The sequence below is a fragment of the Papio anubis genome, unplaced genomic scaffold, assembly GCF_008728515.1.
Source record: "Papio anubis isolate 15944 unplaced genomic scaffold, Panubis1.0 scaffold254, whole genome shotgun sequence".
Taxonomy (NCBI): Eukaryota; Metazoa; Chordata; class Mammalia; order Primates; family Cercopithecidae; genus Papio; species Papio anubis.
In genome coordinates, this window is record NW_022162612.1 from 28,757 (window position 1) to 54,547 (window position 25,791).

The 25,791-nt window shown below is 42.2% G+C and overlaps 1 protein-coding gene across 1 annotated transcript in view; it reads left to right on the forward strand.

Moving 5' to 3' along the window:
• The window catches only part of LOC116272911 (FERM and PDZ domain-containing protein 2-like), a 66,804-nt gene that overhangs the window by 28,740 nt on the left and 12,273 nt on the right, over positions 1 to 25,791 (forward strand). The window contains 4 exon segments of the mRNA XM_031661807.1: positions 2,961 to 3,116; positions 8,127 to 8,312; positions 13,739 to 13,895; positions 22,150 to 22,360. Coding sequence (XP_031517667.1) covers positions 2,961 to 3,116; positions 8,127 to 8,312; positions 13,739 to 13,895; positions 22,150 to 22,360 — 710 coding nt within the window.

Sequence of the window (25,791 nt, forward strand, 5' to 3'; positions counted from 1 at the left end):
ACAAAGACAATTTAGTATAAAAATAAATCTCCTTAATCACATCATCACAGCAGAATAACTTTCCTCTGGGTGCATTCTCTCCCTGCCTTGATCACATGCGGGGGTTTTTACACAGTTGTGAACTTCACCACATTCGATTTGCATTCTTCTTTCTCACTCAATGGTACATGTCCTCCAGTGGCCTTCCTAGTGATCCTCTGGAGTGGCAGCCTGCTGTGCCTTCCCAGTCTTCCTTCACTTCTTCATTCTTGTGTTGTGGGATATTCACCCAGTAGCACCATGTGAGTGATAACTACTATTATTATCATTTAAATTGCATCTGATTTTTCTGTTTTATAAATGCCATAAAAACAAGTGTACTTGACCCCAGAGTTTTTTCAGTCCCTTATGGACTTTTCTCTTGGATATATTCCTACCAAAAGGATCCTGGGTCAAAGATCCTAAATGCTTTTTTAAAATAAATGTTTTAATAGACTTTAATGTTTGGAACAGTTTTAGATTCACAGTAAATTTGATTTGAAAATACAGGGAGTTTTCATATATCCCTGCCCCTCGACATGCACGGCCTTCTACAGACAACATAAAAATCCTGCACCAGAAGGTACATTTGTTACAATCAATGAACCTACATTGACACACCATTACCACTGAGAGCTCATAATTTACACTGAGGTTCACTCTTGATGTTGTACATTCTATGAGTTTTGACAAATGTATAAAGACATGTATCCACCTTTACGCTATTGTTGAAGTCAAATAAAATATGGAGAAGAATCTCTAAATTTAAAACAATTTATTTGGGAAGCAAGAATTGCAGTTTGGGGTATACTCACATACTGGGTGGTCTTTGGTGTGTCTCAAGAACGAAGAGAAGGTTGGGATTTTTATTAGGAATAAAAATGTTGTAGTTTTGAAAGAAGACTCATCAGCACTTTAGAAGCTTTTGGGAACTGAAAACTGATTGGTGAGTGACAGTGAGAGGTGAAACAAGTCTTAGAGTCCCAGCAGGTCTTTTCAGCAGCTACTAGGTAAAATTGGTCTTAGGGTTACAGCAAGTCCTTTCAGTAGTTGGGCTGATGGAAAAATTTAATTCTTGGAGCAGGTGCTATGTGCCGCGAGTTCATTTTCTTCCTGGTTCCTGGACTCTGATTTAGTTGGATATGACAAGAATTACTCAATTTGTATAACCAGTTTTCAAGTATCTTACAGAGTAGTTTCGTGGCCCTAAAAATCCTCTATGCTCCACTTATTTATTTCTCCCTGCCTCCAAACCCCTGATCTTTTTACACTTCCATAGTTTTGCTTTTTCCAGAATATCATATATCTAGGATCATACAGTATGTAGCCTTTACACACCTACTTCTTTCACCTAGTAATATGCATTTTAGACTCTTCCATGTCTTTTCATGGCTTGACAACTCATTTGTTTTTAGCACTGAACAATATTGCATTGTCTAGATGTAACAGTTTATTTATCCATTCACCCACTGAGGGACATCATTTGCTTCTAAGTTTTGGCAATTATGAGTAAGGCTGCTATAAACATCTGTGTGCAGGTTTTGTGTGGACATAAGTTTTCAACTCCTTTTGATAATTACCAAGGAGCACAATTGCTCGTTTGTATGGTAAGCATATGTTTAGTTCTATGAAAAACCACCAAACTGTCTTCTAAAATGGCTGTGCCATTTTGCAATCCCACCAACAATGATTGAGAGTTCCTGTTGTTCCACATCCTCACCAGCACGGTGTTGCCAGTGTTCTGGAATTTGGCTACTCTAATAGTATTCTAAATGCTTTTTTTACGCACTAGCCTGCTGAACAATGTCTCTCCATTTGTGGTGGAGCTGAGCTCAAAACCAGCACGAGCCAGCATCAGCCTGAGGATTCTTGGTCCATGGCCACATGGGGACATGCTACATCAGGAGAGTGGGAGGTGGCGGACACTGTGCTTTTCCCTTCAGATCCCCCCTCAGGCCAACTCGTTCACCCCCAACCCCAACGAGGCCAGATTCTCCCAGATCCTAGCTGCCTTCCTCATGAGTAACTGCTCTCAACTGGAGGGAAATGGCTTGCCCAGGGTTAGGCTGGCAAGGGCATCCTGAGACCAGGACATGTTGAATTGGGAATACAAAGGTAAGGTCAGGTTCTCCCTCTGGCTGGTCCTGCATTCCTCATTCTGTATATTGGACCTCAATATCACTCCTGCATGGACTTCTGCAGACTTCTGCCTGCCCCAGAGTCTGTGTTCAGGGAACCCACCATCAAGCAGTGAGTGATTCGACCTGCCATCCTCTCCTAGCAGGGATGCAGCCTCAGTCTCCCAAAGAACAGACTTGACGAAGGTGGGCTGGGGGTATCCAGTCTCCCCTTTTTCAGGGGGCTACTCCTTGAACACCTTCTTGTGCAGCAATGATGCCAAAGCTAAGACCTTTCTGGTGTGAAGAGACAATGTTCTGGGAGTGCATGTAGACAGAAATGCTAAATGAATTAAAAAAAAACATGGAGTTTTGGGGCCAAGGTTTGGCTGTGCCTTTTGGTAAAACACACATCATGGAAAGTGTGACGGTTTGGGGTGAACAAATCTTGTTTCTGTCACTTTCAAGTGGTGTGAGCTTTGCCCTGTTGAGTGACCTCTCTCTTGCTCATGTTGGCAATGGCAATGACAATGCCATCTTCAGAGTATTCCTGTGAGAATCAGAAGAGACTTATGTGTTCTGTGAACTACTTGGCATAAAAAGGGGTTCAAAAACAGCTCCTTTACTCTCTCTTTTCTGTTCATGTCCTAGGGTTTGGCCCTGTTTCGAATATAGTGGAAAATAATATCCCAGGTGGGCACCTCGAGGAATTGTCTTTCTCTGGAGCTCTCCTGGAATTGTGACTACAGATAATGTTTTCATTCTGCTCAGAGTCCCCCGGACAGTGTCTTGATCATGCCCTCCCCCTCTGCATCTTACTTCCAGCAGGTGGAGAGTAAGCCATACTTTCACGTTGAAGATTACATCCCAGCAAGTCTGATCGAGAGGATGACCGCTCTACGGGTCCAAGTCGAAATCTCAGAGATGCACCGGCTCAGCTCTGCACTCTGGGGAGAGGATGCTGAGCTGGAGTTCTTGAGGGTAAGGCCTTCCTGACCTGGAGAGAGGTGTTGGTCTTCAAGGGAATGCAGTCAGCAGTCCCCTCTGGAGCCTTCTCAAGGGGCCCAGGTGTGTGCAGACCCACAAGGAGGCACGAGCAAGCGTGGAGCTCTAAGAGGGAGGGAGGGGCAAGGAGAGGCTTCTGGAAGCAGCTGACATTGGAAATGACCCCAAAGAGGGTAGGATTTAGTGAGCTGGGGTGAGTGTGGTAGGGCTTTTCCTTATTTATTTATTTATTTTTTTGAGACGGAGTCTCGCTCTGGGATTACAGGTGCCTGCCACCATGCCCCACTAATTTTTGTGTTTTAGTAGAGACAGGGTTTCCCCATGTTGGCCAGGCTGGTCTCAAACTCCTGATCTCAGGTAATCCGCCTGCCTTGGCCTCCCAGAGTGCTGGGACTACAGGCGTGAGCCACTGTGCCCGGCCAAATCTTAGATCAGCATTCCAGACACTTTCCTCCAAGCAGGGAGACCACGTTTCTTAGAGTTGACACATGGGACAGCAGAAGAACGAGATCAGAGCTTGAGCCAGAGAAAAGCCATTGCAAAACCCCAAGTTTGCAGCCCTCCAGGCAGCAGTCCTCAACACAGCACAGCTGCTGCGGCCTGTGCACAGGGGTACAGCTTGAGCCCGCTGTCTCTTCACCCGCGGGGCAGAAACAGTGGCACTGCAGTACCCCTGTGTGGGCACACACAATGATGAATAGTCTTTGCTACTCCACAACCTCCCCTTGCTGTGGGCCAGGCACTGGAAAATGGAGACAAAAAGCACATGCTCTTTGTTCCCAGGAAGCCCCATGTCTTGTGGGGAGGATTGTGGTCTACCCACAGGCACACAACTCAATAAACGCTCAATGGAACAAGAACAATACCAGCTACTCTATGTCAAGATGTGGGGACCAGGGAGGGAGTGGCTACTGTGCCTATGCAGATACAGCTGGGGGGCAAGTGAGAGGACACTCGCAGCTTCCGCAGGACAGGATACAGGCTGGGCCATTTGATTGGGGGAGCAGTTTTAAAAGGAAGCTAGGAGATCTGTATATTTCTCTGTACAGAAGTCAGGTAGAAATATTCCGTCTGTGTTTTCTAGCCCTTAATTGAGGTGGATACTTGAAAACAGAACAGCCAACATGAGGTCAGGCCTTTGCTTTTCAGCTGGTCATTTTGCAGAACTATCCCTGTATCTAACATAGTGTAACCTGCAAGCGTTTCGTTTGAGAAGCACTGGCAAAGCATGATCAGGACACTCCATAGTCTGGGCTGCACATGTGTTCCCTGTCAAGGGGACGAAGCATTCCCCTGATGAAGGACCAGTGGAGACTTCAAAGCCACCTGATGATGAGTGGTCACAGAGCCACAGACCTGCAGAATCCAGTCTAGAGGCCAAGGACCCAACCCTGCAACAGATGCCTGCAGGATGGACGTTACCTTCTGGCCTCTGCCCAGACCCTGGCTTTGAGTGCTGAGTTCACTGTCAGGGTCCCTCACTTCCTGGTTGAATGATGGAAAATGATTGTAAAAGAAACTACCAGGCTCAGAAGCAAAAATACAGGAAACTAATTTTTCCCCCATTCACAGAAAGCACTGAATAGATTTTATTTCGTTTACATGTAATCTTTATGGGTTTCAAGGAGCACTCTTGCTTTTGCAGTTCCCCTTGGTGGACTGGTTGGGGTTGTTAACACTGGTGTTACCTGCCTGTGGTACAGAGAGAGAAACTAGACAGGGCTCTGTCATCACCCCCAGAGCACACTGGGAGCCTCTCATTAGGGTGAGGGTTTGTTAAAAGTTTTCTCCCCCTCCCTGATTATAAAAGTAAACATCTCCTAATAATTCTGCTGCCTGGAGATAGCACAGTTATATTTTGGTATATTCATCCTTCTCTGTTTGTTCTGTGCATTCCTATATATGTGTATATGCATATATATTTAAAATTAGCTTTATATTATATATGCACTTTTATGTATGCATATAATCCCATAAATCTAAACATTTGAAAACTTCTTTTGAATTAACGTATGTTGTACCCTACTTTTTTCTCTCAATGCTCTATTGTTTAACATATAAATAGTTTCCAATATGGGACTATTTAAAACGATACTGAGATTAGCATCTTTTACATATAAATCTTAGCTGTATTTCTGCTTCATTCCTTAGGGATAGAATCTCATGAGTGGAATTACTGGGTGGAAGGTAATAAACATTTTGAACATTGTTGATACATATTGCTAAGACACCTTGCACTGCAGTCATTTCTGGACACTTTCCATCCCTTCTACTGGGCTATAAATGTCTGGAGGGTCCTGGATCCTCAGAGCCCATCACAGAGCTCAGTTACTACTCTACAAGCAATCACTGGATCATTTAATTATAGCTCCTCATGGCTCTTGTTTTTCATTAGGAAAAGGAGAAAACCATTATTGGGAGGCTGCCTCTCGGCCCCCAGTTCACTAATGACTAACTCTGACAGTTCAGCATCTCATACTAGCAACAGACTGGGCAAAAGTCCATTTTGGGGAGCACTGAATACCATAGTCTGTCTGTAGATTCACAACTATGCTAGCTTATTAATCTCAGAATAACCTGTTTAAGGTGAATTCGGTGTTTTCCTAACTTCCTCAACCATGGAGCCATTTTCCTACATAGCTGTGGGTTGTGATAGGTTATTAAAATATTTTTTTCTTGCTATTGAAATCATACTGGTTGTATCCTATAGTTTCTCCCACTTAGCACTACAACAAATGCACTCTCCTGATAATTACAAATGCTTTATAAATATCCTTTGCAAAGCCTGCCTGATAATCAATTTTAAGGCAGTACTGTTTTTAGGAAACCGTTTACTGCCAGGAGCTGGTTTCCCCAAATCACCCCACAAATCTGTACTGAACAGCATTATGAGAAGGGGTTGTCCTGATTATTCAGCATATTTTCTTAGGGTAGATACCCACAGGTGGAATTATAAGGTCAGAGAAGATGAATTCTGAACCCCTTGATGAATATCCAGAAATAACAATCCATTTGTTTTGAAGAACGTTCAATACAGCAAGGGTGCTGTGTGGCTGGCAGCCAGGAGTGCTTGGTCCCGTCTCAACTTTGCTGCCTGTTGTAAGGAGGACAGGCCTTGTAGTAAGATGGCCCAAAGCACATGGAGAGGAAATGACCCTTTGAAAGGACACCCAGCAATAGCAATCCAAACGGGGCCAGGAGAAGCATCCTAGGAAACTCCCTAGCAGACAGGGAATGGAGGTAGACTTCATTATTTTATTGTTTTGCAGATGAAGATGCCATTGACAACATTAAGTATATTCATCTATGTTTCCAGGCCTTTTGGATTCCCTGTATTTCAGTTGTTAAGAGTGAAGACTCAGGAGCAAACAGGCTCATCTTTCCATATTTCTATTCCTGGCTCCAAAGCAGGAACTTGGACAGATTACTTAGAAAAGGGATAGCTTCACCTTCTCTGTGATTGTTCTGAAGATTAAATAATAATGAAATTATGCTGGGAGAGGCTTAGCATAGTGCTTTACCAGTAGGAATCTTGAGGCCCAAAGAACTGAAAAGTATCATATCTCTCTTTGTATAAACAATAAATTAGAATATAAACTAATACTAAACAATTGAAGAATTGTAAGTCTAGCAAAGGCGTCTTTATCCTAATGAGGACTACTTATTAGTGCTTACTTTTTAAAAGAAATATCACACCGAATTCTTTAAAAACATCTACCTAGTTATCTTGGGGTGGTCCTGCTTTGTTTAATCACGTGCCCAGTCTGGCCATTGGATATTTCAGCACCAGCGCTCAATAAATATTGATTTGTATGATGATGAGGATACTGATTGATTATGATGACGATGATAATGATGATGATGATGATGACAGGGTCTCTCCAAAGTTAAACGAAGGAGGCTTAGGGTTCAGAAATGTAATTTGAACCTTGTGTGAAGAGCTGTGGAGTCTGCAGGCAGCATAAGCTGTCTGCATGGACTTCATCAACGGTGAATGGGCAAGGAGCCTGAGAAAGGAGCCCTCAAAAGCTATAATTTGTCCCTGTTTTTGTGACCTTGCCTGGGGGTGAGAGAGATTGGATAGGACATGTTGCTCTCTGGTTAGGGGTAGGAACGGGATACCAGATCTTAGCAATACAACCCTTCTGAGAGGGCTTCAAATGCATGGAGCAAGAGGTCCTGGCTGTGGGTCCCAGAGACACATCAACTTTCTGATGGGGACTGGCGTATTCCTGGTGAAGATGAAGTTGGGAAAGCCCAGGGTCGGAAAGTGACTGCCATTCAGGTGTAGAAACATTTGTGTTCATTTTATACTCTGGTCTCTTAAGAAGTTGGTGGCCTAATGCAGTCCCCAGCTCCAGTTGGCCCATGGCCCCTGGCAAAATTTATTCCCCTAACCTGGTAAACAGAGGCAAGACCTTGGGCTATGGGGACCCCCACGAAGGCATTGCTGCATGGTGAGGAGTGCCAAAGTGAATTGTCATTTTCTCTGCAGTTCACAACTAATACTGGTGATCTGGAAGGTTGCTTTCTATGCTTCAGCCTCAGTTTTTCTATCTGTCATATAAGGGGGTTGGAACAGAAAACACTATAGACTCTGACACAACCAGGAAAAGAAATCTCTTACCATGAGATGTCCCAGAAGAGTATGAATTCTAAAAAACTTATTCAGAATATTATTATTCTACTGTGTTATTTTCATAATAACTGTGTTCTAAGTACTGTTTTAGGTATTCCATAAGAAAAGTATTCCTTGGGTTACAAAAAAAAAAAAAAAAAAGGAAAATTCCATCATATCAGAGGTGCAGAGAAATCTGTATGTAGCAAATAAATCTGCTCGATCCAGTGTTTCCTAAACTTCTGTGACAATCCTACTCTTTCTTTTCAGAACGCCTATCAGTATGTTTTGCATGGAGTGAATGACGTGAGGCCCATTATTTTAAACCATGTGCCTGTCTCTTCTACATCAGCCTTTTTCTGCTCCAGGTCACTCAACAGCTCCCAGAATACGGTGTGCTGGTTCACCAAGTATTCTCAGAGAAGAGGAGGCCAGAAGAGCAGATGGCCCTGGGGATCTGTGCCAAAGGTGTCGTAGTATATGAAGTGAAAAACAACAGCAGAATTGCAACTTTATGGTTTCAGTGGAGAGAAACCGGAAAGATTTCTACTTACGTGAGTGCAGCTGAGTTGATAAATAACCTGCACTTCATTTTCCTCTAATTTGTTGGCCATTTAGAGGAGCAATGGGTCGTGGGTCACGTGGCTTTCTCCTGACCAAACATTCTCACAACCTGTCTGTTTGTTAACCTGCATTCTGATGCATTGAAGGATATTTGGAAGAAGTCTGCCAAGGGATTTTGGGAGGTCCTCAGGAGGCCATTTCTTCCCTACTATTCCTTGCCTGGACCCCCACATATCCCCAAGAACAACCATTGATCTAAAGGGCTACACTTCCCTTCTGGGTAAAGTTTTCTTAATTTGGAGACTCCATTAATGTTGAGAGCAAAGCTGGAGATGGGAAATGGATGTTGAGAGTGTAGTTTAGGTTGAGTGGAGCCTGAGAGGTTTGGAAACTTCTTCCTGTGTTTTAATTTTCCCTTTGCACACAATGTGCCAAGGCCTCTGGTCTGTCTCTGAGGACTACAGGTGTGCTACGGGACACTGAGGATTGCAAAATTTTGATAGATCTTAAAAGTTTCAAAGTCTATTTTTGGATAGAAAATCCCCGTTAAGTATACAACATTTGGAATCTACTTGAACACTATTTGCATGCATATTTCTACCTCCTGAAGTGAGTCGCTCTGGCACTGTACCCTGGTGGCTGACAGCCTCTGCCTGTCCTGTGGTTGTTCCAGTCAGCACCTGTGTCACTTCAGTGATGATTTATTATAAAATATGAAGTTCTTTATCTTGTGGCCCATGAGAAAATATCTGTTTCCTATTTAGTTTTATCTATGGTTAAAAATATTTTCTGACTAGATCACTATTTGTATTATTATTTGATGTTAGAGTTTCCTGAGTAGAACATAATTGCTTTCATTCATTTTCAGGATGTTTCTTTTATTTCTTCCATCTTGGCTTTGAAGTTAACACATTGTCAAGATACAATTTCATAATAAATTATTGTTTGTTTTCAGGAAAGAAGCTTACATCTAAAAATAAATAATAATTGAGCACAATTTAATTGAGTTTATTCAAGTGGTCCATATATTATCAGGAAACTGACTTTTTTCCCAAATTATTTTGACCAAACTCAAATGAATTTATATTTGTGAATTTTTCAGAATTTTAGTTACTCAAATTACTTTAACTAAACTGAAAGATTATATGAAGAACTTTGTTTAATGAATTTAATACTACTACATTACTTATTTTTTATTGCATGTTTAATTGTTCAGATTTTTCAATGCACTATGCTTCAAAATATTCATAAAAATGTAGATAACCTAAAAAGTAATTTTTAAAAATGGAATTTTTTGAAGCTGTAAAGCTCAACAGTCCCCTTAAGTAAATACTTTATGTATACATTGGTTTAACTTTTATAGGTATTTATTTCCCCCCCTACCAGGGGATTTCCTGATTAAATTAGTTGATTAATTTCTTGATTAAAACTGGGAAGTCATCAGGCTCTGAAGACAAACTTACTAGCTCAAAAAATACTTAATTAGGGTTTCCATTCTCTGATGATCATCCTCTTCCTTGGCATGAATAACTTATTTTTACAGAACAGTCATCAGATGAAGTAATGTCATCGGCAGCTTGCTGCAAACCAAGCATCTTATGCAGAAAATGACTTGAACTCTTTATGCTTCTGTAAGAACAAAATAGGGAATTCAGTGAATAATATGAAAATTAACTCAGGAAACTGGTCTTAGTTTTGCTTTTTAATACCTGAGGCCAAAATTCTTCAAACAATTACAGATCATTCATCTTGCCAGCCTGCACCAAAGCAGCAAAGGAAATAGAGAAAGATGACATTTCCAAAGAATATGATTCGTAGATGTGTTGGCATCCATATGTGGTTTGATTGTTCAATCAAAAACTTGTTCCTTCTAGAACAATAAACCTATGCATGTTAGTAACTGTTCTTGGTTATCAACACTAGTTAAATCTCTGAAGAGAAATGCATAGAAACAGAAGCAGATACATGCTATGTAGGGCCCTCTTTATGAAAAAGAATACAAAGTTACAATAGATGGCATGAAAGAAATGTTTATTTAGAATGAGAAAAGAAATCACAAAAACTTTATGAATTTTTAAAAGCTGAACAAATCCTGCAGATATCACAAAAGCCAGCAAGTAATATTTTTATTAACTTCCTGACAATGTCTATAATACTTTTTTCCTTTCAAATTTTTAATGGCATACTGTGATTATTTTTCCGTATGATGAAACTTTTGTTATATAATTTTCTCTAGAGAGGATAGAAATGTAGTTTAGCTTTTCTTCTAGCGTGGTGGATTGAAATGTTTTTATTATTGAAATGATTAATAGGATGCATGAAACACGCAGCTTTGCACGAAACATTTTTGCTGTTTCTAGTGCTGCAACAGAGTTCTTTGCTGCAAATGCGTGAAACCTAACAAATTCTATTTCATGGGATTCCCATAAAATAATTCATATGATGTATTGATAATGCAGTATACACAATTATAGAGTATATCTGTGATAGGGAAGCATTTCAATTGGATGAGTATTTTTGAGAACTAAATTATAGTTTTTCATTTCTGATGAGTGCAAAAACTTCTTGTAGATCAGCTACTGGCTCTGTACAGCTCATGCTTCCGTTGGGGGCTGGGTATTATAGAGCATGGTCAATTTCATCTGGCTGCTGGCCCTGCAACTTTCTGCTGAGATTTTAGGTGAGTTAGACAAATGGAAGGAGTATTCTGGGATGGGTAGCAATAAAGCAATTCTAGAAGAGCCTTCAAATCACCTAAATAAATCCAACTAAATCTAAACAAAGTGTATCCCCATCTCAACTTCTTAGAGAGATCTGGTTCGTATCACCCAATACCACCTGGTGCGAAGGTAAGTGGCAAGGAGGGTGTGTCTGAGTAGAAAGAGTCAGTGGTCTTAACCAACTGGGGTGAGAACATCTTACTTTCTGCGCATTATAAGACCATGTGAATGCATTGCCAGGGCTCCTCCCAGGAGGTGAGGGTCCTGGAGCTTCAGTTTCATTAGCTTGATGGCAAATCTCCCCTGCCTAGAAAACTATTATTTGTATTTGATACAAAGATGTATCAAAACAAATAATGAAGCAGGTGAACAAATAGCAACAGAAAAAAAAAAAAAAACAACAACAAAACTCCTAGGGATGAAAAACATTCAAAATGGTAAACTGATGCTTTGAAACTAGCATGTTACAGAGCACCTGCTATGAATTAGGTGTGTGCAAGAGTAATTGCGGTTTTCGCCATTACTTTTAACTGCGAAAACCGCGATTACTTTTGCACCAACCTAATATGTTTATACTGCAACCACAGAAGTGTAAAGAAGGGATTTCATGCTGGTGCTGAAAACTCAGAGATTGGAGTTATACATCATCGTATACATCATTAGAGCAGCAGCTTGCCTATGCAAAAGTTTGCGGATAAGAATTTTCCATTATATGATGTTATCAAAATGGTGATAAATAGAAATAAAATCCAAACCACTACAGTCAAAACTGTTTTCACCTTTATGTCAAGAAATAGGATCAACATTCCACTCTGGTGTTTGATACCTTGGAGCACTGGCATCTGAAAGGAGAGTTTTGCTGAGAGTTTATAAGCTGAAATAAACTTTGGTGTGTGTGTTTGTTTGTATGTGTGTGTGTGAATGATCCTCCCTTCTCAGATTTGTTAAAAAATAGTTATTACATTTTAAAAAGTGATTTATTCTTGCAAGGCACAGTGGCTCATCCCTGTAATTCCAGCACTTTGAGAGGCTGAGGAGGATCACTTAAGCCTAGGAGTTCGAGACTAGCCTGGGCAACATAGTGATACCCCTGTCTCTACTTAAAAAATACAAAAATTAGCTGGATGTGGTGGTGCCTGCCTGTGATCCCAGCTACTTGGGAGGCTGAGGTGGGAGGATTGCTTGAACCCAGCACTTTAAGGTATCAGTGAGTTATGATTGTGTTGCTGCACTCCAGACTGGGTGACAGAGCGAGACCCTGTCTCAAAAGAAGAGTGACTTGTTCATATAAAAAGTGCTTAATATCTGGATAAATTTAATATAAAACTATCAGGATTGCATGAAAGACTATCAGTGTGTACTGATAAAGTGTTTGGATTTCAAGCAAATATTCAACTTTGAAAAAGTGTGGATAAAATGATCTGTTGAGTACTAAAGAATTATTACGAGTAGTAGAGCAGCATTTATGAATGCTTGAGACAACACCTTATTTAAAGAAATACTAGTTATAGTACAGTTCAATTGGATTCAGAATCCATTCCTATTAGCACAAGGAGGCTTAGCACTATACTTATCAGTAAAAGTAGAGTATATAGAGAATGAGCAATTTATCTAAAATTAAGTTAATGGTGAAAAGGAGTTTCTCAGAGAAAAAGCAATGAATATTTATCTGCCTTTTGTTGATATCTGACATGCGTGAATGGAATTTCTTGGAAATGGTGACCATCAGGAATTAAAAGAGATTAGCTTTAAAGAGGATCAGGGGTTTCTGGGAGCCCTTTCAAGCATAAGCCCTGTTTCTATAAAGTTATCTTTATAGGAGCAAGCTGAAAGTTCTTATTGAAATAGATAGAATACCCAGAATGAAGATTTTATTTGGAAGTTTTATACGAATTAATATTTAATACCACTTATATTTATATTTTATTGTTCTTATCAGAATAATATATTGCAAAAATTTATATCTTTCTCATAAGGCTCTATACAGGTAGGCTCATATAGGTCATCTTCCCCGGTTTAGCCCAGTGAGCTGGACAAATACTATCACTTTGTTTGTGGGCCTTGAAGGTATAATGTGGGGAAGCATTTCTTTGTGGTGTGACCTCAATTCCTGTGGCATTTTGAGGACTCTTGCTTTTTTATTTTTCATCTGCAGAATAAAAAAAGTGATAGAATCTCTCTTATTCTGTAGTTGTGAAGACAAAATAAATTCATACTCATAAAGCATTTAGAACAGAATCTGCCACGTTATAGGCAGAAATATTATAACACACAGGTGTTTTTATCTTTTTCATAACCCGACTAGTTGAGATTTTGTCTACAACTTCTTGGAGTTTGTACAATAAAGGCAATGGGAGTACTTAGTGGCTTTTCATAATGCACACTGAGGGTTAGGTTCCATCCTTGCTGAGGTCGATGTACCTGACCCACTTCATGTTCTCTTCACCCAGCATGCTCCTTGGAAAATAGTAATTGTTTGATAAACAACTTGATTGATGAATGAAGAAAAAACTAAAAAGAGAGATTTCCTTTACGCCAAGAAGAATATCAGGCCATAGTCAGACAGCATCTGCCATGCACCCGTGAATGCCTGCTACAGGATGTGGAACTGAGGGACCGAGCATTTTCTTGCAGTTGTGCATCAGTGGAGAGTTGTGGATGATCAGTGTATTAAAGTCTGTGTTTGCTTCCTTCAGCAAAAAAAGTTCACCATCACAAGCAGTGTCACTGGGAAGAAGCACACGTTTGTCACGGATTCAGCCAAGACCAGTAAATACTTACTGGACCTCTGCTCAGCCCAGCATGGGTTTAATGCACAGATGGGTTCTGGGCAGCCTTCCCATGTTTTATTTGGTAAGTAGAAGCTATATTCCCCATATACACTGTGACAGTTTGTTATTTCATAAAATAATTTGTATAAATAGAAACAATTGATCTGGGTACCTCTAACAGAGTTGTAAATCTCTCTAATAATGACAGAAATACAATAAAAATGAAATATAGTTTTATTTTCTCATGTTGGCAAGCACTAAAATAAATAACACTGGGAGGGTAAATTAATATGATCTTTTCAGAGTGCAATTGGAAATATATATCAAAAGCCTTAAAAAGTGCATGTCCTGTTGGCCCCATAATTTTACTTGTAGCTAGATATTTATCCTAAGATAATCAATATAGACATACCCAAAAGTTGCTGCCCATGGACGTCTACTAGGGTGTCATTTATGACAGTGACCATTTGAAAGTAATCTAAGTATCCAAACATAGAAGACCAGATAAATAAACCAAGAACATCTATATAAGTCAGACAGTAAAATCAGTTTTTGGACACTGATGATACATGAAACTACATGATATGGTGCTAAGTGAGGAAAAGGAAGTTATAAGACTGTATCTAGCTAGCACCGTCCAATGACACTTTCTTCAATGATGGAAATATCTGCATTGTTCAGTGTGGGAGTCACTAGCAATGCAGACCTATCATTAACAAAAGTTTTTGGAAAAGGAATTCGAAGGAAAAGACTTTATTCTCATTACAGTCTGCAAACCCAGAAGGCACAACCTGTGTATAAAACAAAGGTGTGTTCTAGAGAACAAAGAGAGGGTTTGGCTTTTATAGAGAAAGTTCCCACCTAGGTTCCCAATCAAGTTCATTTATGCAAATGAAGGATTCAAACTTGCTTAGTTCAGATTGGTTGATGTGGTGCAGTTCTGACTAGCTGAAGTAGCTGAGCTCTGATTTGAGGAGGCAGGTGAGCTCTGATTGGTTGGTTCAGGTGAGCTCTGAAAGTCCCAATGTTAAACAGAATGGGGGGTATTCAGGGAACTCAGAGTACCTGTGTGACCTCTAATCAGCAAATGGCTGCTTGGCTCTGTTTTATTTATTTATTATTTATTTATTTATTTATTTATATTTTTTAGCTTTTAGTTTTTATTTACTTATGAAACATAATACAATTTTGGACAAAAGGTAACAAATAAGCATTGAAATTTCAATGGCTTAATATAGCAAAAGTTTGCTTCTCAGGTGCTTCTTAGTCTGGCTATTTTGCAGCTCTCCTCCAGCGACTTGGGGTCTTGGCTGCTTCCACGGAGAGCTCCATTATCTAGAACAATTACTCCAGAAAGGAAAGAGAGAGGTGTAAAATTGCACAAGATGTTTTAAGAGACAGACCCCAAAGTGACTCATATTCCTTTCATCTGCATTTCATTAACAGAACATAGTCACACGGTCCCCATGACCACTACAAGAGGGGTTGGAAAGGGAGGAGTTCCTGTGTGCCCAGGAAGAGGAAGTAGTGTAATGATACACCATGGTCCTTGCCATAATGGCTGTAGCCATCTACTGTATCACCCTTAATTGAGAGTTTGGTATTAAATTCATAGCAGGACCAGATTACTGAAGAGGCAGAGTTTGTAATTTGTGTTTAGATTGGAATCCTTGCAAGGAAAAACACTAAAATGTTTCTGCAGTACACATAATCTAGAGATCAGGTGAACAGCACGGTGACCTGAATGCAGCACAGTTGAAGATTACCTACCAACAAGAATGACAAGGAATGTCCTATTAAATAGCCCTGGAAGCACCTGTACCAATCAGGAAGCTATTTGCTGCTGCTTAGCAATTACAGTGAGAAATGTAACTCATCACATTCTCCTACTTTTGGTTGCTTAGCAGATCTTTTGCTTACTGTGCTTCTAAATTCAAAAAATATAAATACCCTTGTTTTACCAGGACCATATCTTAAAAATTTAAGGTACCTAGTATGGTAGGATTTTTTTTGCCTGAACTTATTTTTTTCAGAAAAATTTCAACTTTTATTTTAGATGCAGAGGGTACTTGTGCAGATTTGTTACATGGGAATATTATGTGATGCTGAGAGGTTTGGAGTATGGATCCAGTCACCCTGGTAGTGAGCATAGAAGCTGATAGGTAGTTTTCTAACCCACCTCACCTTCCTCCACCCTCTATTAGTCCACAGTGTCTATTGTTTCCATATTTATGTCTATGTCTGATCAATGCTTAGCTCCTGCTTATAAGGAAGAACATGTGGTATTTGATTTTCTGTTCCTGCATTAATTTCCTTAGGAATTTGGCTTTCAGCTCGATCCGTGTTGCTGGATACAAAACCAATGTACAAAAATCGGTAGCATCTCTATATACCAACAACATCTCAGGCTGAGAGTGAAATCAAGAACACAATCCCACTTAAACAATAGCCACAAAGAAAATGAAATACCCAGGAATACAGCTAACCAGGAAAGTTGAACAATCTCTACAAGGAGAGCTACAAAACACTGCTGAAAGAAATAAGAGATGACACAAATAAATGGAAAAACATTCTATGCTTATGGATTGGAAGAATCAATATTGTAAAAATAGCCATACTGCCCAAAGCAATTTACAGATTCAGTGCTATTCCTATCAAACTACCAATGTCATTCTTCACAGGATTAGAAAAAAATATTCTAAAATTCGTATGGGACCTAAAAAGAGCCTGAATAGCCAAGGCAATATTTGGGCCCAGTTAGCTGCTCAGAATCCATCTTGAGGGACTGGCTCTTTCACGTTCACATTTGTTCACACTATTGGACACTTCAAAGGTGGCAACAAGAACTGAGGGATTAAATTTTCAATGTTATTTAATTTTCATCCATTTATATTTAAATTTAAACAACCACATGTGCCTACTGTATTGAATAGCACAGTTATAGATAGACACACCACACTAATTTGTTTAATATTAATGTATTTTAAGATAAGAAAGAATACAGAAATGAACTACACCAAAATGTTACTTGTTATTACCTTTGGGAGTTAGGTATGCAGGCATGACTGTTTTCTCTGTGATACTTTTTTGATATTTATTAAACTTACAACAATGAACATGTATTATTGTTATAACTAAGAGTGAGACTATTGGTTAAAATGGGGCACACATCACATAAGACAAATTAATATTTATTGAGCATTTACGAAGTGCTATGGAGCTATTTACTATTGTTATTACTAACTTTTCTGGTGTTATGCTAAGTACTTACACTAATTACCTCCCTTATGTTCATAATTTATTGTTTTCTCAAACTGCCCTGGTCAAGCAGCCCCAGGAGGCGTATACCAGCATTATGGGGAGGAGCAAACTGAGACTTGGAAAAGTTAAATAATGTGCTGGCTGCTTAGTGGTGGGCCTAGTCAAGGTTTGAACCTGTGGCTGTTGGGGCCCGGCGCCTGTACTACGGCCTTTTATAACCAGCCAGAGCATGGAATTCAGTGCTAGAGAGACTTGGTTTTGCACACTGGCTTTACCACAGCTGCTGTCAATCTCTAAGCATTAGTTCTTCTTTGGTTACAAAAGGGAACAATATAATACAGTGGTTTACACCCTTCATGTTCAGAGCATGGTTTCTGGAGCTGCAGCATGCATGTCATCTGGGAGCTTGCAAAGGATGCAGAATTGCAGGCCCCACTCCAGACCTTCAGAATCTGAATCTGCCTTTTAAAAAGAACCCAAGTGATTTGAATGTACATATAAGCTTCAGAAACACTGATTTGGAATGTGGCCTGTGGAGTCCGGTAGACTGAGGGGAGTGCCACTTTCTAGCTGTGTGACTTTGGGCAGCTCACTTCCCCTTTCAGAGCTGGAGTGCCCTCATTGGCGCATACAGACCATCCTGTCGGTTTGCGTTGTGCTCCAGCGGGAAGGTGCGTGCGTGTAACATTTCCAGCTCAATGTCTGGTGTTTTGTGCTCAGTGCGAGAGTAGTAATGGTGGCTCCTGCTCATGGGGGTTTTGTTCAGTGCCAGCCAACTCATGTGGGAGCTGTGTCATTGGGCCCTGGGGCTGGCCCAGGAGTTGGGGTCAACTGGGAAACAAAATTGCTGAACTTTCAGATGCAGAACCAAACGCAGAAAATTATGGTAGCTTATTTTATTATTTGCAGCAGAACCAGATGAACATATAAACATTTCATTGAAACCACAGGCTGGTGGTTCCAGGATATTTCCAGGGAGCTGGAGGTGACAAATGTAAATTAATTATACCTGACTTACCTGCTGTTGCTGAGAACAGCGTGTGAAACACCATTGATATTGCTTTTATTGCCTGATTTCAGTGACTGTAAAATATTTATAAAGATTTCATGAGCTCACTTGTAAAATTAGTCCTTTCAGGCCTATTTGGCTTGTAATAGGCTGTTTTCTCAAACTGCACATTCTACCGTCTTAGGAGTTTTTAGGAATCTAACATTTCTTTGCATTGAAAGGATGAGTTTAGACAAAGTTTCCTTGCCTTTTAAAATATTTCTTCATTTTAGAAACTCTCTCTGCAGACACCCTTTTCAGTGATTACATGCAGCTGAGAACTGGCCACCTCCAGCTCATGGTCCCACACATCCCTCAAGCTCAGGGCATCCGTAATTGATCTCTTCCTCTCACACGCCTCTCTTTGCCATGATATCTGTCTTGTTCAAATGGGTCCACCCAGCCTCCCTGCAGGAAACTGGGAGTGTCTGGGCCTGCACCCTCTCTTCCCACCCCACTTGTCACCAAAAACAGAGAGAGAGCAATGTCAAAGCTGGGGGAACCCAATACATGTCATATCCTTGAAATGGAGGCATGTCACATAATAGACTTGCTGCTAGTACTCATGTCCCGGATAATTGTCCTTCTCAGCCTTCAGAGTGACCTTTCAAAAGGACCAATCCGATCATTTTCTTCCATACTGAAAACTTGTTAATGGCTTTCTGCTGTCTGCAGGGACAAGCTCAAACTTCTTCTAGAATGGCATGCCAGACACTTCCCACTCTGCCCCCAGTCCTGCTGTATTCTTTGCCCTGACTCTTCCTCTCTGGCCTCTGGCTGTTTTTCATGCCAGCTTGCAGGCTGTTCAGCACACCAGGATGACTCAGCTTCCAGGGCCTTTGTGTCCAGCATACCCTCTGCCTACAGCGCATTCCCAACCCTTTCCTGGCTCAGACCACCAAGATAAGTCCGGTAACCTCCTCCTTGAAGGCTTTCCTGATTGACTGCCCCCAGGTGGCTCTTCCTAGGTGGATGGACCACTCCCTCTGCTGTGCAGACCTCTGTCTTCTCACCTGTATTATTCTGCCTCTTTTATTTGTGGATATGTCTGCCTGTAGTCAGCAGTGGACTGGGAGTTCCACAAGAACAGCTCCAGCACAGAACAGAGGTGTGGTGTGTCAAATGGGAAGCAGTTAATACATGTTTTTTGATGAACAAATGGATGATTTGCGTGGAATTACAATCATTTACTGAACCCTTCCCATTTTTGATATTTAGTTCACTTTTTGTTTTTAAGTATTATAAATAATATGATAAATATCATTTGAATAAATATTTTTCTGTATTTTATATCGTTTCTTTTAGTTAGATCTCAGAAGTGTAATTGCTGGGCACCAGCGATGGGCATTTTTAAGACTATTGCTGTTTTCGCGAGTGCCATTCTCAAGCCCAGTATTGTCTTGCCTGTTTTGTTGCATCCTTGCTGGAATAGATATCATCGTGTTTATCTTTGTTCATTTGATAGCTAGAAGTGATTTCTCACTGTGGCTTTATTTTGCAGTCCTTTGATTTTTGAGCAGTTGAGCACTTTCCAAGTGCTTCTTAGTCACTCTTCTGTAAATTGTCTCAATAAACATATTACTTTATAGTTATATTTGGTTCTGTAGGGAGAAAAGATAGATCACTGAGCTTTTACAAATGCATAATTTCAGGACTAAATAGGCAGGATCTGTCAGCCTTGCAGAGTGGGGTCCATGGGCCTTTGCTGAGCTCTTCTCATGGGTGGCCTGGGGGCTGCAGGAATGGTCTTGGCCCTTCCCCAAGAAGGCGGCAAGGCTGCAGATTTGCAGTGGGCTGCCCAGAATCTTGTCCTGGGTGTCTTTTCCTCGTGGCCCTTGGCTCTGAGTATATCCTGTGCCCTTGTGACACTGTAACTGACTTGGACTTTGCCCTTGACATCCAGATGGATTCAGCCTTATTTCCCTAGTGCCACAATTATGCTACGAGTCACCCACAGCAGGGAACAGAAACGGTCCACTGTCCTCGGCTCGCTAGTGGCTTTGGGACATTCATGGCAATACTTCCTTCTATTCTTGAAAGTCTGTCTGCTTTTGGCTCTACCACCTTCCAACAAATCCCCCCTCCACTGTTTGTCCACCCAGTTAGCCCCATGAAGCTGAGGCCTAGCGATGACACTGGCACTCACCGGCAGCCCTGCCAGCCCACAGCTGTAGACTGAGTCCCTGATGCTGAGTGCTTGGCACCCAGGTTCTCATTTCCTGACCTCACTAAGCGGCCCCTCTCCTGCTAACTGAGCTTCCTCCTCAGGCTCCAGGCACTCCCCAGCATCTCACAGGCCCTTGAGCTCGCTCTCCTCTGCTGACTTCTGTGAGTCCCCTGCCTCTAAGGGATGGCTCCTTCCTGTAATCACAGTCTCTGAACAGTCTTGCTTCAAACCCGCTAAACCTCTCTGAGCTGAGACCTTGCCTTCACTCTCTGCCTAGAATATCCCCCCGTGTGTTTTAATATCCATCATGATTAAGTCTAAGGTGACTGTCCCTTTGGGCCCTGGAGAAGGCTGGGCGTGTCTCAGATCAATCTCCCCTGCTGCTGTCATTGTCTTTGTGTCCTCAGCGTCCCCATTTTCCAGCGTGGACTGTGGAGTCTGCAGGTTTGAGTGTGAGTCTGCCCTACCGCTTACTGGCTTTGGGACCATGAGCAAATGATTAACAGTCTCTTAGCCCCAAGTTCCATGATCTATAAATTGTGTATAATAATGTCTACCCCACAGGGTTATTGTGACGATGAAATGAGACAGTGCAGATAATGTGCTTCCCCCGATGCCTGGCACATAGTAAGCATTCAGCAAATATTAGTAGTTGGTGTTGACATTACTGCTGTTGTTGCTGTTTCTGAGCAAGCTCTAGCTCTGGAGTAAGATACTATGCAATTTGTGCAAAAGCTGCAGGTCACGTTTAATTTACTTATATTCCTTGATTGCTTTTTGCCTACTGTATGTGAGTCATGTTACCATAATGCCTCATGCATGCAGAAAATTCTCAAAAAGTTTTTTTAAAAATACTGGCTTTTTCAGTGAGCACAGCCCTGGCAAGGAACCAGACACCATTGTAGGGAAGAGAGGGGGGTCTGTTTGAAGAACTATATGCCCATGGATATCCTTGAAAAGGAGGCACTTCACCAGGCTCTAGAAGTGCATGTGCACACACACATACACACACAGAGAAACCAGGAGCCATACCACTACCATGTGTCTGGCCATTCTTTCCTTCTTGGTTTTAGCAAGGCGCAGATGGTCAGAATGTAGTCATCATTTTCCTTTCTTAAAATACTAACTTGGCTTTATGTAAAGCCTCATTAACTTAAAAGCTCTATTTTTCAAATCCCAAATTTTTTTATGAACAATGTGAATAGGGAAGTGGGGAGTTAATCACATCCATTGTCTTAAGTTCAAGATTTCATCAAAGTTATTTATTAAACATTTCTACATGAAAGGATAAAGGCAACTGTCAAAGCTGAGGGGACCCAACACATCTCATATTATATTCCAGGAAATAGGACCTTGTATTAAATATGATTACCAGGGCAAACTAAGCTGTGTAGAGATTAAAGGTTATACTCCACAGAGCAGAGCCTAATCTTGGGATCCCAGGGGATTTGGAGGAACATTTGTTATAAGAATGTTTGGGAGGACAGATCTGTAAAAGCAGAAAGCAGAAAGGGATGGGGCAGCTGATTTCACAGGAGGCTCTGCCAGAGCCGACACACCCGCAAATGCTCTAGGGTTAGCACCCATTTAAACAGGCTCCTTGGCTCTGCATCCTGTTAGTCGCAGGGGGGAGAGAGAGCATCTTGTCTCTTCCTTCTTCTGTTTCTGAGGTTTCTTTCATTAGCAAGTGCTAATTAGGAGAACTTGCATTCCCAGGGATAATCGCAGGAGACAAAATAGCAGCAGAAAAAGAAAGGAGGAGGAGAGCGGGGGCCCAGTGATATGTTACAACCACCACAGCAATGGATCCAGCATCATTCTTGTGTGTGTGTATGTCTATCTTTTTCTCCCCAAATTCAGACCATGATAAGTTTGTGCAAATGGCCAATTTGAGTCCTGCACACCAGGCCCAGTCTAAGCCTCTCATTTGGATTCAGAGATTGTCATGCTCAGAAAACGAGTTGTTTGCATCCAGGCTTCAGGACGCTGTAGGAGGCATGTTGAGTACATCACTGGATAACTTCAAAGTGGACGGCAGCAAGGAGGTTGGAGCAGAAGGCATCGGGCGCAGGTGGGTGTGACACATTTGTTCTCTGGGCTCAAACCACCATGTGCTTGATGCTCTGCAGTGATCTGTATTGAAGATTTTTTTTTTTTTTTTGAGACGGAGTTTCGTTCTTGTTGCCCAGGCTGGAGTACAGTGGGGTGATCTTGGCTCACCACAGCCTCAGCCTTCCAGATTCAAGCGATTCTCCTGCCTCAGCCTCCCAAGTAGCTGGGATTACAGGCATGCACTGCCACACCTGGCCAATTTTTGTATTTTTAGTAGAGACGGGGATTCTCCATGTTGGTCAGGCTGGTCTCGAACTCCAGACCTCAGGTGATCTACCCTCCTCGGCCTCCCAAAGTGCTGGGATTACAGGCGTGAGCCACCACGCCCAGCCAAGAAATTGTTTAAAGAATGTTAGATGTCTAAGAAAAGTATATATTTATTGGGTAACTGTCAATCAATTCCACAGAGATTTACAGAAGGCCAGCTATGGGCTAAGTCTATGTTAAACACTCTAGGACAAACATCTCATTCCTCCTTCTATGATGCTCCCGTCTTTCGGTGAAGAAAGAACTACATGATAATACGAAATTGGAGAGGACAAATAAACAAGTTGCAATAAGCCTATTTGGCCTTATTATCAGCCAGGTGCTGTTTCGAGCATGCGTACACGTCAACTAATTTAAGTCTTATGACTCCGTTAAGTGTTTCTGTTGTCCTCATCACATCACAGAGAGAAAACCCAGGGGTTAGGATTTGAACACATGCAGCTGGCCTTAGAGTCCAACTCCTAACCTCTACACCATGCTACCTTTCCTATTGATGAGCTGCTTATCATTTAAATTTGTATGTAAAAATAATGGGCTTATAAATGCAACTTCACATGACAAAACAATGATTCATAAATTTAAAAATAGCCTAGGACTTGGATTACATTTACACTGCAATTTATAGAAATAGCACAGATTCCCAGGCAGCATATGACCAATGAAGGTTGCTGCAGGATCTGTTTTTTTGGGATGAGTTTTCCAGCTACTTCAGCAAGAAGGTATGGATGATTCATTTGAACTGAAAGTCTATGTGTGTATCTATAGCTATACCTATATCTACATCCATGACTATCATCTTAAAGTAATTCTTAGAAAATTATTGTCTCCAATTCTGTTGATGCAAATATACATTGCTGTGCATCACAAACTAAATCAACAGTGGTAAAGCAAAACGGTTTCGAGCATCTATTGCTATGTAACAAATGACTGGATTAGAAATTTCACAATGAACTGGATTAGAAATTCAGGCAGGACTTAGTTGAGGGATTCTTCTGGGCTTCATGTGCTATTGACTGGGGTCCAGCAGATGTTGGAGTAGTCTAGAGGATGCAAGATGACTTTGTTCACAGGCTGGTTCCCTGGATGGTTGAGAGGCAGTGCTCACGGAGCCCCTCTCTCTCCGTGAGTAGTCTCAACTCCTCTCCCTGTGGGGTCTCCAGCAAGATTCTGCATGGCAGGAGGGCTCCAAGATCCCAAAAAGAAGCTGCCAGTTCTCTTCAAGTCTAGGCCTGAAGCTAGCCTGGTGTCACTGCTGCCATAATGTCAGTTAAAATAGTCACAGGTCAGCACAGATTCAAAGGGAGCAGAAATAGGCTCCAGTTCTTGATGTAGGAGTGTCCAAGACCTTGTGGACATCTTTCATCTGTCACCCAAACTGATGGTACCTTATAGCACTTCATTGTTTAAAAGGCAGAAGAAGCCATGACTGACTCAAGGCCACCTTGAGGATGTGTTTCCCGCAAAGCATCCTTCCTGAGAATGGTGGCCCTTCCAGCGACTGGCCAGTGGTCATGCATAGTAGGGGCTTTTCAGTATTGCATGGTAGCTGGCCTTCTTGATAGAAAGCTGAATTGGTGCCCTCCATACAATTCGGTATAACTCTAATCTTGGTTTACAAATGCCAAATTTTCATGATCCTTAATAACTCACATCAGAAGTTACTGGTAACCCGTGGGTGAAAAGGGAAACCTAATTACTAGGCTTTTGAATTCTTGGCAGATTCCCCCAACCCCACCCCCAAGAAGCACAGCTTGAGACACTGGTTTGGGTGTGGGTATGTTTTTGTGGAGCTGATGCCAAGAAGGAGTGAGCGAGAGAGTGAGTTGAGGAAGCAGGCAAAGTGTGGTCACAGCGGTGGGGGTCACCAGGTAGCTGTTGAGGGCAACCAGGGCTCAGCTCCACAGAGGTGTGCAGAGGCCTCCTAGAACTGCAGGACAGGAGGCAAACACCGTGTACTGGCTCCTACTTCCCTTTGGTCGAAGGATGGGAGGCCTGGACTCTCCCATGCTTTTGGGTAAGGTGGGAATAGTGGCGGTGGAGGAGATGGCCCCCAAGATGGACAAGAATCTCTAGAGCAGAAACAGGGCCACACCTCAGCCAGTATGCTGTCAGCTCAGCTGAGCCTGAGCTCTCATGGAACTGCCCCTCACCACGGCAGTCAAAGTCTGAGGTGGGCCAAAGGCCATGACAGTGATGCAGATGAGATGTTTAGCGTTTCTGTCATGGTACAGAGGCCACTCTGCCGAGGGCCCCTGCTGACAGGGTTCTGGATCAAGCCCTGCATCATGGAAGTCCTTCGCCAACACCTGCTCTACGGTCTAGTGCTGTGTGACCTCAAGGAAGTTATTCAACACCCCAGACCTCAGTTTCCTCATTCGTCCAGTGGTAGTAATAGTCATCCTTCCCCACTGGGTGGCTGTGGGAATTAAGTCATGTTTTAAAAGCTGAATATGGGCTGGGTCTGTGGTGACTGCCCTGATGCTGGTCTCAAACACAGCGTTAGGCTCCATGAACAGTGCAGCAATTTCCAAGCAAGGGCACCAGGGAGGGCTGCTTGGGGGATGTGACATCAGGTCTTGACTGATGAGTAGGATCTGGGCACCATGAGAAGAAGAGGAGGAACACCATGAGCAAGGGCCTCCTCAGTCTTAGTAGAAAAATGGATTGAGCACCTACTGTGTGCCAGCTCTGGGTCAGGTGTGGAGCACTCGGTGGTGAGCAGGGCAGATGTGGTCCCCACCTCATGAGCTCACAGGCCAGCAGATAGGTGGCCCACATGGGGTCTGTGTAGAAAGGTGCGGGCCATGCCGCTGGCCTGAGCCTGGGCATGTGAACACAGGAGGGAAGGCTGACACGTGGAGGCAGGACCCCATCGCCAGTGGCATTCCTGAGCAGTTGTTTACACAGCACCTCTTGGAACAGAGGTGCCAGTGGCTGCCTGCCCTGAGGTACAGCTCCTGCCTGTCCTCCCTCTCCTGGGAGGTGGCCTCTGACTTCACATCACTGCTTTTCTGAAGCCTTTCCCCACTGCCTCAGGCAAAGGTGTGCCTCCTCCACATCCCTGGCTCCAGTTAGGGCAGTACCCTCTGTCCCGTCCACCCTGACACCCACACGCTTGTGTCT